This window comes from Falco naumanni, chromosome 1, assembly GCF_017639655.2.
Source record: "Falco naumanni isolate bFalNau1 chromosome 1, bFalNau1.pat, whole genome shotgun sequence".
NCBI classification, from domain to species: domain Eukaryota; kingdom Metazoa; phylum Chordata; class Aves; order Falconiformes; family Falconidae; genus Falco; species Falco naumanni.
The window spans coordinates 126,607,800-126,620,776 of NC_054054.1; the positions used below are offsets into that span (position 1 = coordinate 126,607,800).

General features: G+C 60.3%; 1 protein-coding gene across 2 annotated transcripts; it reads left to right on the top strand.

The window, feature by feature from the left end:
• Positions 1 to 7,897: 7,897 nt before the first annotated feature.
• On the top strand, positions 7,898 to 12,608 carry CBX4 (chromobox 4). 2 transcript variants are annotated; one of them, XM_040582200.1, is made up of 5 exons: positions 7,898 to 8,093; positions 8,178 to 8,221; positions 9,028 to 9,093; positions 9,772 to 9,838; positions 10,372 to 12,608. In XM_040582200.1, exons 1-5 carry the CDS (start codon positions 8,025 to 8,027, stop codon positions 11,695 to 11,697), a joined length of 1,572 nt encoding a protein of 523 aa, XP_040438134.1. In that variant the 5' UTR covers positions 7,898 to 8,024; the 3' UTR covers positions 11,698 to 12,608. The 2 variants fall into 2 exon arrangements, with proteins under 2 accessions (XP_040438134.1, XP_040438135.1); XM_040582201.1 differs by lacking the exon at positions 9,028 to 9,093.
• Positions 12,609 to 12,977: the final 369 nt, after the last annotated feature.

Sequence of the window (12,977 nt, forward strand, 5' to 3'; positions counted from 1 at the left end):
CGGGAGCCGCAGCGCCTGGGGACGCTGGCCAGGACCCTGCAGCCCTGGGGGTACCGAAGGGCCCCCAGGTGTTTCACAGCCCCCAGAGCTGCAGGGCCTGACAGCCCCATCTCTGGCTGCGCAGTGGCGCTCAGCACCCCCGCAGTCCTCGCAGCAGCTCGGCCCAGGGCTCAGCACCGCATCACTCAGGAAGGGCTGGGCAATCTGCTGCGACCACCAGCGCTTTGCCTGTGTGCCAGCCGCTGCCATGTGCCATTCCCAGACTGTGCGGCAGGACGTGTGCTGACAAGGCCCTCGCCTGCTCCTCTTCCTGCAGCTCCCCGAGCTGTCCCAGCCCAAACCAGTAATTACCACTTCTGTCTGTGGGCAATTACCAATCCTGTTGCCGCACTGCCTGGGGAGGGTGTCAGTTTGGATCAGTGCCACGCAGTGCCCAATTGTGCTGCCAGGGGAGCTCCCAGCAGCGGGTGGGAGCCGGAGCTGTGGCTTGGCAGTGCCAGGTGGCCATGGGACCAGAGCCCCTGCGCAGTGCAGGGCACGGAGGTAAAAGCTCTGATAGCCAGAGCCTGTCTGGTACCTGCGGTACAGGTCCCAGCACGGAGAGGCTGTAGCTTTCCATGCTTCCCTTTCTCTCCCTTCTCCCCATGCCCCATACTGCAGCTCTCCACGGGGCCGGGCAGCCACCCTACCCTTCCCAGGCAGCTCAGGGCAGCACCTGGGTGCAGGCACACTCACTTCAGCTATAATCTTAGCAAATCAATCAATCAATGTCTGCACTTAAATAGCTTGGCACGACCAGCTCAGCTTCTTTTGCAGGTGGGGAAGGCCTTATGGATGCTTATCCCTCCCAGGAAGAGTTGCTTGTGTGGGTGGGAGCTGGAAGAGCCCTTGCATGGGATGAGGCAGCCAGGCTGCACCTCTGGGTGTGCTGGGTGCCCTGCACCCAGCAGGCCCAGCTGAAGCCCTTTCTCCTGGGGCTCAGCCCAGCTGCTGCCAGAAAGGGAGAAGTGGCACTGAGCAGCTGGAGGCTCATTGGGGAGGAATAGGCATGGGGCCATGCCCATTTCGGTGGGATGAGCGTGTGGGTCAGAGGAGCAGCCCTGTGTGGGTGAGCAGAGGCTGGGGCTGGCATCCCTGTGGGCACAGGCAGAGCCAGAGCTGGCTTTGCAGCTGTGTGAGGTGGAGGAATCAGGTTTTGCTGCATACGGCAATTCCAGCAGCGTGTGTTATAGCTGAGTTTCAGGTGGTGGTTTATCTCCCCAGGATGCTTTTGGGACTGGTTTTCCCTGTGTTTAATGTTCTCTGAAAGGTGAATGCTTTTAACAGAAACTTCAGGTAGAGCCATTCCAATCTCTGAGTTTGATTACTGAAATGTCAAGCTAACACTTTTGCATTTCAAAACCACAGACCTTCCAGTGATGCTGCCTCCCTGGCTGCCCACTCAGAGCTGCAGAGACCTGAGAAGCTCCAGCTGAAATGTTTCCCTGGAAGGTCCGGTGAACTGTCCGGCAGCACAGCTGCCTTGTGCGCCCTTGTCCTGCCATCAGACCATGCACGGCAACCCCCTGTGCCCGGTGACTCCTCTGCATGGTCAGGACTGTTTGCGCTAGATGCAAATCTTGGACTGCCTTCCTGGGAAGGAATAAGGACCCTTCCGGAGGTAAGTGTTTTGACTCACTTTATTAAGAGTAATATGGTGGTTTTGCTCATTAAAGAGTGTGATCGGAGGCCAGGCTTCTGTTTGCTGTGATGGTGGAAGTATCTGTCCAGAGGCTTTCGTCCTTGCACCTTTGGTGTGAAATGAGCTGCAGGCTCTCAGCCTGGCTCCTAAGAAAAAGGGAATTTATTTCCTCTTGAGTGTGTTGGAGAGTCACATGTGGGGGAAGCCCTGGAGAGCCACAGAGGATAATTTCTTCCCAGTTCCTCTGTTAATGGTATTTCTAAACCACCACCCTAATCACTACCCCAACCTGCTCTCCTCAGCAAGATGTCCTGGAGCCTCCGACTTTCTCACGCTCTCTGCAGCGGGTGCAGGGCAGGTGGCAGCGTAGTTCCCATCTACCTAGAGAATGGATAGAGGAGAAGAAATCCCAGAGCCACCTCCAGGCTGTTATCATTCTGCCAGGGCCAGCTAGAGCCGTCCCAGCTCCTGGCCCATGTGTGGGACTTTGGTGTTCCCCAAGTGGCATCTGTTGCAGAGGAACCTTTGTTGAACATGTTTTACTTGAGGTTTTGTGTCTGAAATTAAATCTGACTCCAGTAGCTTCTTGTTTGATTTTGTGGAGCAGCTTGAAAGTTGAGCTGTCTGGGGCACGCAGCATGTTGGCACTGCTTATTTTTTGATGGAAGTTTTTGTGATTCCAGTGGATGGAGGAGATTGGAAAAGCTTGCACAAAACATCTCAATCCTTTCACAACTCGCTGGGCAGCTGAGTGGCTCCTCACTGCTGCCACCAGTGGATTGCAGCCTCACTGGGAGACACATGCGCAGACCCATTTCTGATGGAGAAAATCTCATAATTACATTCAGCTGGCAAGGAACAGCATCAGCTTAAGTGATAAGAGGAGGAAGAAGAGCTCTGAGTACAGCCATCCCCAGGGCGGCTCTCGGAGCCAAGGGGAACAGTGGAGAAGGTGCAGGGCAGGACAAGGCAGATGGGCACCAGGCTCCCTACGGTGTGCAGGGGAAGGGATTCCCTTCTCCCTCTGCCTGAGACCTACAGCCCCCCTACTCCCCTTGTGGGTGGGAATGCTTCCTGGTGCTCGCTGTCTGGTGTCCCAGGCAGTCTGCACTGCTGGAGGGGGTGTGGGGCAGGCAGGACCTGCTCCCACCGGGTGGGTGCTGAGCCCTGTGCTGTGGAAGGAGGCCAGGGACAGAGGGACTTCCGTGCCTTTTTCCTCTGAATTTCTCCCGACTTGCCCGACTTAAGAAGATTAAAGACAGATGGTCCCCGAGGCACCCTTGCCAGCACCCATGCCTGAGGCTGGGGGTGAAAGCACAGCAGAAAAAGGCAGTGGGGAAGGGGGGTCATTCCCACCCGGGTCTCCACGCGATGGAGTCACCTGAGAACTCACCGTTAGATGCTGCCCTCCCTGCTTATGCTGACTGCAGCTCTGCAGGGGGGGCTGCTGCCTCATCCATGCGGGACTCTGGGGGTGATGGGGAAGGGGCCCAGCCATGCCCCCAAAACCGCTGCTCTGGGGAATGGTGCCATGCGAACTCTGTATCTCAGCCCCTCCACCGGCTAGACGAAAGCAGGCTCGGCTCTGTTGTGTTAAACCGCTGTGGAAGCACACTGTGTGCTCCTGATGAGTGTCTCGTTCGTGAGGATTTTACACACAGCCTCTCCGGGTTTGTGCTGGAAGCAACATCAGAAAAAAAGAGTTCACCTAACGTGGCCCCATGTGCACCAGCAGCAATTGCAGCGATGCACTTGTGAAGCCATTTAAATTTCCACGTGATGACCCAGTTTAGGGTGGTTTTGCCTCTGGATTTTCCCACTGCTGCTGCCTCTGGGTGGGTGGTGGCAGCTCCAGACCCTGCTGCTGTGCTTGATTTCAAGGCCACCACACTCGGTCCACACTGACAGCCCCAGCCTTGAGTGCTCAGACTCTTTATGGTGCTTTCCTGAGCATTACAAAATGCTGGGCATTCTGTGCACTGGCTTTCTCTCTGCAGCAGTATCTGAAAATACTCTTAGTGTGTTCCATGGTCCTGTATGTTTTACTGAAAGCTCTGAAGAGTAAACAGTTTGTTGTGTAGGGGGTTTTGCTGCTTTAGAAAGCCTGTTACACTGAGGGCAGGGCAGATGTCACTTCAGCTGCTGGAGTGAAGGTGGTGGGGATGCTCCAGGGGTTTTCAGTGCACATGCTGGAGTAAATTCCAGCCCAGCTTCCAGCAGAGATGACTTCCCTCACCATTTTGAAACAGCCAAGGCCAGCAATCACTGAGGATCTCAGCACCAGCACTGGGTTTGAACTGTGAGGCAAAGGGGAAGCTTGTATTTAGAAGGAGACTATAATTGCAAGTCAGATTTGCTTGTTCAATACTCTATTGACAGATTTGCCTTGGCAACCTGGAACAGGGTTTCATTGTTTGCATCTTACCTTATGGCATCCTATTGAGTGGGTGGGTGGGTGGGTTTTGGGTTTAGTAGGTTTGCTTTTTTTCCTTTTTTTCTTTTTTTTTCTTTTTTTTTTTTCCCCCAAGCCTACCTACTCGTACTTTTCTCACCTTTTGCCAGCATGGTGTTGACCTCAGCCAGGGCTATATTACAATCTGGTTTTCAGACTGGCCACAACTTCAAATCCAAGTCAGAGCTGACAAAAGCAGAAGGGCAAATCCACAAGCCCAGCTGGCCAAGGCTGCAGGCCGCCAGGTAGGAATGAATGGGGTCAGCGCCTTCCCCCTCCCTCCAAGGACATTGTCACGCAAGAGAGTCGCAAAGTCCATGCCTGGCCGCTGGCAAGAGTGGCCTTGAAGGAAATGCTGTAACTATTAATGAATTAACTTTCTGTTTTTATTTGGTGCTTAGTGTGGCATGCTCCTGAGCTGTTCAGGCTCCAGGAGGAACTGTTGGCCCTGCCAGGGCAGAGGGGAGGAAGAGCTAAGCACCCAAACTGCAGCCTTGGAGTCATCTTGGTAGAATTGGAGGATTACAGCTGAAAAAGAATTGCTGGTTTGAATTGCTAATAATGGTACAGACTAATGAGCAACATCAGAAATGATGGCATGTGTAATCAGTGCTGCTTGATAGCAAACATACAGCAGGTCTGCAGGAGCCACTGGTGTAAGGGTGAGGAGAACTGGAGCATTTCGTGTTTTGGAGGGGCAGAACCCAACCTAAGTGAGCCACTGCCACAGAGCTGGCTCTGTCTCTGAGGCAAGAACTTTGAAAATAATGGTGAAAAGAATAAACCTAGACAGACATCAGCTCCAGGTAGTAAGAGGGAACATGGCCAGCAAGTATTTGAGGGGAAATTGCCTTGGTATGTTTCCTAGCACCTGCAGGAAGCCCATCTGTCTCTGGCTGCTAGAGGATTTTGTCTTACAGCTGCACCCTGGCAGCCCCTGCTAAGGATCAGGCCCTCACCAGGCCGCCTGCTGCACAGGCACGAGGGGGGTCACCAGAGCCCCCCTGCACTTGCTCTGCCCATCTACCTGCTCCTCGCACCTCTGCCCAGGATGGCATCCCCTTGCTGCAGGGAGCAGTTACCTACCAATGATGCTCTGCAGAGAGGAACCTGAATTTTTGCACAGGTGTGTGGCAGAGGGTAAGAATACCCACAGAATGTGTATCTGCACCTCATACTTGCCTTATAAACAGGCAAATCATAAACAAAATGCATGGTATTAAACAACTGCTATCTTGGCTTTAAAAGGCAGTGGTTGGCTCTTGCTTCTTTTGGCTGGAAACCCTTTCTCTTTTCTCATCCCTGTGATATGCCCCAACCAGTCAAGAAGAGGCAGCAGCTGGAAACATTTCCTGCTTTCCTTATTTAGGCTATTTTATATGGTTCAAATAAGGTGTCTTCTTTCAAATTGACAAAGGGAAAGATGTATCAGTTCATGAACTGCTGCTATCTGAGCAAGGTAAGAGACAGAAAATCACCACCATTACAATCATTACTGCGAATCATACGCAATCAGCCCAGTAACAGAAAGGAGATGAACATCCTCCAGAAACCTAGAGGATGGGAGCTGGTGCTGAGCTGCTGGAGCCACGAGCCAGGCAATGATTAAAACGCTTTTAATGTTGGTTTTCAGTGTGGCTTTCACTTTTTTTTTTTAATATTATATTTCATCCGTGGCCTCTCATACTGCTCCTGAGGCAGGTTCTACAGAGATGCCAAGGATGTCGTCACACATTTAAATATATATATTTTTTTATCTAGATGCATATATGCAGCCAGGCCGCCCCTGCCCTCATCCCCCGTTCCCGCCGTGTCCCGGGAAGGGCCGGGCCGGGCCTGGGCGCCGCGCTCCGCAGCTTACCCGGATCGGAGGCGAATTGCACCAAATCGCGCTCGTCCCTGGGCATTTACTTTATTGCAGGCATTAGTGGGCTGTGCTCGGCTTGTCTCCTCTGGCAACAGGAGAAGCTTGAAATGTCAAAGGGGAGGGTTAACAAACTCCGCTGGCATAAATTTCAATGAATGTATGTTTCTTAGGAAAACCGCTAAGTTAAAAAAAAAAATATTTAAATCTTCCTGTCTGGGCTTTCGTTCGGCTGCTGTTCACAATGGATAATAATTCTTACATTAAGCCCCTTCGGCCCTCCAGGGAAATCAAAATTGTAATATCAGTTTGATTTTTATTGGCTCGGCTCTACGATCGCGGCGGCTGCGTCTTTGTTATGGTCTCTGGTGCGGTGACATTCAGCGGTGCCTCGCCGGTGCCCCCGCACCCCCGGGCCCGGGAAGGGCCCCCGAAGGCGGCGGCTGCCGGCCAGGGCCGCCCCACCGGGGGGACGGCGAACGGGCGAGCCCGCGGGCTGGGGCGGGGCCAGCCCCGGTGGGGTGGGGAGAAAGGGGAGCATCCTCGGGGGAGCGGGAGCTGCTGCGGGACCCCTGCAGAGGAGCCGCTCCAGTGCCGCTTGGGCTCAGCCTCGCCGCTCCCGCAGCCCGGGTGGAAGTTGCCGGCGGCCGTGGCCACGGGGGTCCCGGGCTCCGCGGGGAGCGGCCTTCCCGTCCGTGGGCCGGCTGAACCCTGGCGGGGGCTGCGCAGCGGGCGCGGGGCCTCCGGTCCCGCCCTCCGCGGCTCCCCGCGCGTCCCCTTGCCCCGGCGGCGGCCCGGGGGCACGGCCCGGCACCTGCGGAGACCGCGGTCGGCCGGCCCCGGCAGCCGAGACCCCCAGGAGTGTCTGGGGGCTCCGCGCGGCGCCACTCCCCTCCGGCAGCGCCCCGCCGGGACTCGCCCCACGCGGGGCCGCGCCTCCCGTGCCGGGCGGGAGCCCCGGAGCTGCCCGCCCCCACGGTGGGGGCTGCGCGCGGAGCGGCCGGGGGTCCGCACCGGGAAGGTGCCCGGCTGCTGGCGCGGCTCGGAGCGGCCGCGGGCACGGCCGGCCCCGCTCCACCTGCCGGGGGGGCTCGCCTGCCGTTCCGGCCCCGCCACGTTTCGCGGAGCAGAGCGGGGCATGGCTGGGGGTCCCCCGCTGCCGAGCGGCGGGTCGGCGCGGACACGCGCGGGCCTCAGCCCACTCCCCAAATCCGCTCCAACGAGCAGCGAGTGCGCGGAGCCTCCCGCCCCGGGCTCCCCGCACGCCGCCGCCGCTTGCGGCTTCCGGCACCGGGCGAGGGAAACTCGCCGCCACCTGCCCCGGGCCCGCTCCGGCTATCTTGCCACGGGGGGGTCCCCGCCGCCAGTGACCCCGGGCCGGGCTCCCCGCGGCCGCAGGCACCCACCGAGCGGCGCAGCGCCGGCCCAGGCGCGGAGCGAGGGCTCCTCCAGGCCGGGCCCCACGGAAGGAGGCGGCGGGCCCAGGCCGTGCGGGGGGCCGGGGGTTCCGCCGTCCCCCCAGGCAGCCCGCGGCGTAGAGCCGTCCCGTGGGTTCGCCTCCCGGCCCGGGGCACGGCGCGGACACCCCCCACACACACCCCACGCATCCTACCCCCACGCCTGACCCCCGCGTGTCGCGCACCTGCCCCGCGGGCTCTGCCGCCCCCCGCCGGCCGAGGGGCCCGTGGGGGCCGTGCTGAGTCACACGTGGGGCGGGGGGCAGCGCCCACCCCCACCCCCCCTCCGCGCCGCTCCTGCCCGGCCCCCGCCCGCCCCCCTCCCCGCCTCGCTCGCCCCCTCCCCGCGTCGCTCGCCGGCAGGTCTGCGCCAATCCCCCGGCCCCGCCGTTGACGGGCAGCCGGGCCCGGGAGGCACCGCCTCCCTGACGTCTCGCTCCGGGATTTGCACGGGTTGCGGTGCCGCGGCTCAGTGTCTGTCGGGTCGGCGGCGGGAGCTGCCGGAGCCGGAGCCCAGCTCGGCTGCAGCGGCGGGCGCGGACGCCCGGCCCGGCCCCTCCCGGCTGCAGCATGGAGCTGCCGGCGGTGGGCGAGCACGTTTTCGCGGTGGAGAGCATCGAGAAGAAGCGGATCCGAAAGGTGAGGAGGGCGGGGGCGGCGGGGGGCGGCCGGGCGGGCGGCGGGTCCAGCTGACGCCGTGTCTTTGCCTCCCGCGCTCCGCAGGGCAGAGTCGAGTACCTGGTGAAATGGAGGGGATGGTCGCCCAAGTGAGTACCGAGCGGGGATGGGGACGGGGACGGGGCGGCCCGGCGGCGGGGCTGCGCCGCGCTCAGCACCCCGGGAAGGGGCCTCGGCCCGGGCGGCGGGCGGGCGGGCGGCGAGAAGCGGCGGCGGGGCCCGGCGGCGGCGGCGGGAGCCGAGCAGGCGGCGGCTGATGTGCACCAGAAAATGGCTCCTTCCCCCTTTCCCTCCTCGGGAGTCGGGCTCCATATTGCAGAACCGGGGGGGGGGGGGGGGGACGGCTGTGGGGAGGGGGAAGGGAAGGGAAGGGGGAATAACCGCAAAAATAACCCGCGCCGCCCCGCAGCCCGCGGCGGGCGGGCGGCCCCCGAGAGCCGCTCGCGGAGGCGGAGGCACCGGCCGCGGAGCGAGGGCGGCCGCTGCGGGCTGCGGAGTATTTGGGGTTTGCATGACAGTGCCGGCGGGGGGGCGGGGGGATCCGCGCCGCTGTTCCGGACTCGGCGGCCGGGCCCCTCCTCCGCGCCGCGGCCGCTTTCCTGGGTCCGGGAAAGGGGATTTGGAAAATTTCATCATGACATGCCTAGAATTCCTCCGGAATAATAACTGCGCTAAATAAACAGTTCCGTCCCCGTGCCGCCCCCCCCGCTCCCTCCTCTCCCCTCCCCGCCCATCCCCCTCCCCCGGGACCCGAGTCCCGGACGCCCGCTCCCAGGCGGGCCCGGTGCTCGGGGCCGGCAGCGGCCACCGGCGGCGGGGTTCCCCTGCCCGGGACCCCGGCCCCCTTCCCGGCGGGGCCCCGCGGCTGACGGCCGCTCTCCTCCCCTCTCGCAAGATATAACACGTGGGAGCCGGAGGAGAACATCCTGGACCCCCGGCTGCTCATCGCCTTCCAGAACAGGTGAGCGGTGGCGGGAGGGAGGCCGGGAGGGGCGGCGGGCGCCAGCGCCCCGCGCCCGCTTCGGCAATTGCGGATGCGTCACGGAGCCGGGGGCCGCGGCGGGGACGGGCGCGGGACGGGACGGGGCCTGGGGGCGCGGCCCCGGCGGGGCGGGCGGCGCGGGGCCGCGGGGCGACGCCTCCGGTTCAAGGTCCCCCGCGCCGCGCTCCCCCCACGCCGCGCCTTGCGCTCCTGCCTGCCCGGGGATTTGATGCCTGCGAGTGGAGGAGGCGGCGCTGCTGCTGCGCTTGGACGGGCCTTTTATTTTTTTTTATTTTTTTTTCTCTGCCCTTTTTTTTTTTCCTGTGCATTTATTTTCTGTAGTATTCTGGCTCAAACTGTAAACTTCAGCCCCTCGCTGCAGCAGGGAGAGGCGGGAGTGGGGAAGTCGCCTTGCCAGGTGTCTGCTGCCTCAGCATGTCAGCTGTGCCCCTGTCCCGCTGCCTCCTGCGGGACCCCCAGCCTGCGGCTCTGCACCCTGGCTCCCCTCCTGCCACCCCCTCGCACCAGCTCGCTGCACCCATGTAGGGTCGTTGGCACCGCAGGAGCCGCCATGCATGCATGGGGTGCAGGGAGGGGGGCACCCCAGGGGTCTGTGTGCCACCACTCAGGCCTTGCCGTGACTCTGTGTTCCCACAGGGAGCGGCAGGAGCAGCTGATGGGATACCGCAAGCGGGGGCCCAAGCCGAAGCCACTGGTCGTGCAGGTAAATGTGTGGTGGAGCTGAGCCCCACAGCACCCGGGCAGCCTGTTTGCAGCAAAGCCCCGTCCCCAGGGAGCCGCTTTCAGCAGGTTTCATCATGCTGAGGAGTTGTGTGCAGCCTGGGCGCTTGGCGGTGCCCCGGGGACCCCCAGGCCCCAGCACCGAGCTCATCAGGCCATCCCAGCCCCCCGTCCCTCCGGGCTGCGGGGCAGACCTGCTGCACCCGAAGCCAGGTGGCATTAGCCCACTGCTCCAGGCTCAGCAGCAGCAGTCCTGCTTGGCCCCTGTTCCCAGACAGCTGATTGAAGGGTGCTTTTCTTCTTTTCATTGCTTCATTAATCTGGAGCAATGCACAGCCTGTAAGTTGGAGTGGGCTGGGGCTGCCTGCTCGAGGACACGGCACCCCGCAATGCAGCGTCCTGTAACAAGAGCTGCTGGAGGGGCGGGGGTTTCACCGGAGCCTTCGGCACCTGCCGGAGCACCAACACCTTGCTCTCCAGCCCCAGCTGACTGCGGCCCCTGGCTTTGTGTTGCAGCTTCCCTCCTTTGCCCGCCGCTCGAACATCCTCACGGGGCTGCAGGACCCCGCTGTGGACAACAGGCCGAAGCTGGATCTCGGCTCCTCTGGCAAGAGCCAGCAGCACCAGTATGAACTCAACAGCAAGAAACACCACCAGTACCAGCCCAACGGCAAGGAGAGTGGCATGAAGCACCAGTCCCACAGCAAAGGGAAGTATTATTACCAGCTGAACAGCAAGAAGCACCACCACTACCAGCCAGACCCCAAGATGTATGAGCCCCACTACCAGCCCAGCAGCAAGGAGCCACAGAGCCAGGCCTGCTTGGACAGTAACAAGAGCCCCCTGGTCACCCACCCGGACAAGTGGTCTCATGGCCCGGCCAAAAATCTGCTGAGCCCAGTCAAGAACCTCACTACGGAGAGCAAGAACGGGGCTGAGAAGAACCTGTCCAGTGGTACCGGGCCTCCTCCCCGGGACAGGGTGACCAGCAACGGCCTCGGGGGCAAGATGAAGATCGTCAAGAACAAAAACAAGAACGGGCGCATTGTGATTGTCATGAGCAAGTACATGGAGAACGGCATGCAGGCGGTGAAGATCAAGTCCGGGGAGCCTCCCCGGAAGCGAACTGCAGAGGAGAGGACTCCTAAGAAGGGTGGGGAGGAGAAGCTGGACGCTTGGAGGAAGCCGGGGGAGGAGAGGGTGGTGGGCAGCAACGCCCTGAGCAAAGCAGAGGGCGAGAGCCGGCAGCCCCCCGCAGAGCTCAAGGAAAGTCCCCAAAAGACTCCACTGGCCAAGGAGCTGCCCCTCCCTCCAACAGAGCAGCCCCTGCAGCTCACCACCAAGCCAGACCTCGTGCCCTGGTCCTTGAGTCCCGTCTGTGAGCACAGCCCTTCCTCCATGGGACTGAACCTCTCCAGCCCCAGCTCGCGCAAGCGCTGCCTGTCGGAGCCGCACACGGAGCAGGAGCCAGGCAAGAAGCGCCTGACCTCCCGCAGCATCAGTGCCCCCACCTGCCTCAGCCCCCCGGCCCCAGAGCGGCCAGAGCCCCCCACCCAGCCGGAGGTCATCCTGCTGGATTCGGACCTGGACGAGCCCATAGACTTGCGCTGCGTGAAGCCGCGGGCGGAGGGTGAGCTGGCCCTGGTGCAGGTGAAGCCGGAGGTGCTGCCGGCAGCAGCTGAGAAACCGGCCGCGAAACCTCCACAGCCCCAGGAGGCCACGGAGGAGGAGGAGGAGGCCGAGTCCCTGCAGGAATTCAAGCCCTTCTTTGGGAATATAATTATCACAGATGTGACCGCAAACTGCCTGACCGTGACCTTCAAGGAGTATGTGACGGTGTGAGGTGGGATGGTGGCTGCTCCCCATGGGAGCTGCCTGCCCGTCCCGGGGCCACTGGCCCCACAGCCTCCCTCTAAGGTACTGGTGCCCTCCCTGGAGCCTGTGTGCCCCCTGTCCGCACCACAGCAGCCAAACCCGCCACCTCCACCGAGGGGATGCCAGGACAGGGCTGGGCACGGTGGCCATCCCTGCCACATGGGGTGTCCTCACTACCGCTCCCGCCCTGCGGTCGTGGGCTGCCCCAGGACCTGCGGGCACCGGGACACCGAAGATGGGGCCTGCCAGTTACTCAGAGTTATAGTATTATATTTTAACAGTGCTAACTTGTCAAGTGATTCTTGCTCCCGTTTGTACGTGGTGTTATTGAAATGTATTGTTTGAGCTGAAAGCTGGTCGCTCTCTGGCCACGCTAATATATTTATTTGTAGGTATTTATATAATGAAATATAAAGCCTAGATTTATGGAGTCCCTAGATCACCTTATAAACTATATCAAAACAAATATTTTCTGTTCTCCTTTTTAACCATTCAGCATTTGTTAGTCTCGTCCCCTTGCCCTCCTTACAACCCGCAGGACCATTCCCGGTATATATTTTTTGATACTGTACACATGTGGTGTTTCTATGTGCAAAAAAAAAAATCGTTATCTAAACAAGCTATTATAGAAATTGCTGCTATTAGAAATGTCTAAACTATAAGCTTCCAATTATTAATTGCTTGAATGTAAATATTAAATGGAGATGTTGAAAGTGCATTTGATGTTCTGCAGCTAGTGTAGATCGGATTGCAAAGCCCAGCTGCTGGGAGGTGGAGCGCAAGCTGCCAGCGGCGCTTCCTGGTCTGAGGGCTGTGTCATGGGGGAAGAAATGTATCATGCAATCATTGCAAAGGACTATAAACCTTTACAAAAACTACCGGGATTTGGAGTGCGTTTGTTACTGCCTACGGATGGCGCAGAAGGCATCCCTGCACAGGCAGGCTGTGGCTGGGGTGCCCCAGAGCAGGTACTTGCAGGTTAAAATCTGCTCCGAGATGCAGCGTATGACATCAAGTTCTGACTTTTCCCTTTGGGTGAGAGTGTGCTGCTGCCTGCCATGTGTCAGGGCGCCCTGTTTTCTCCTGGTGCCACCCAGGCGGGCAGCAAGGCCGTAGGGGCCAGTGGTTCAGTGTTTCCCTGCAGTGCCAAGGCAGGGCTGGGTTTCTCCGGAGCAAAACAGGCTGCGTGAGGTCTGTGGTGAGAAAGCTGGAAGGCTTCTGGGAATGTGGCTGCAGTGGATGGGCAA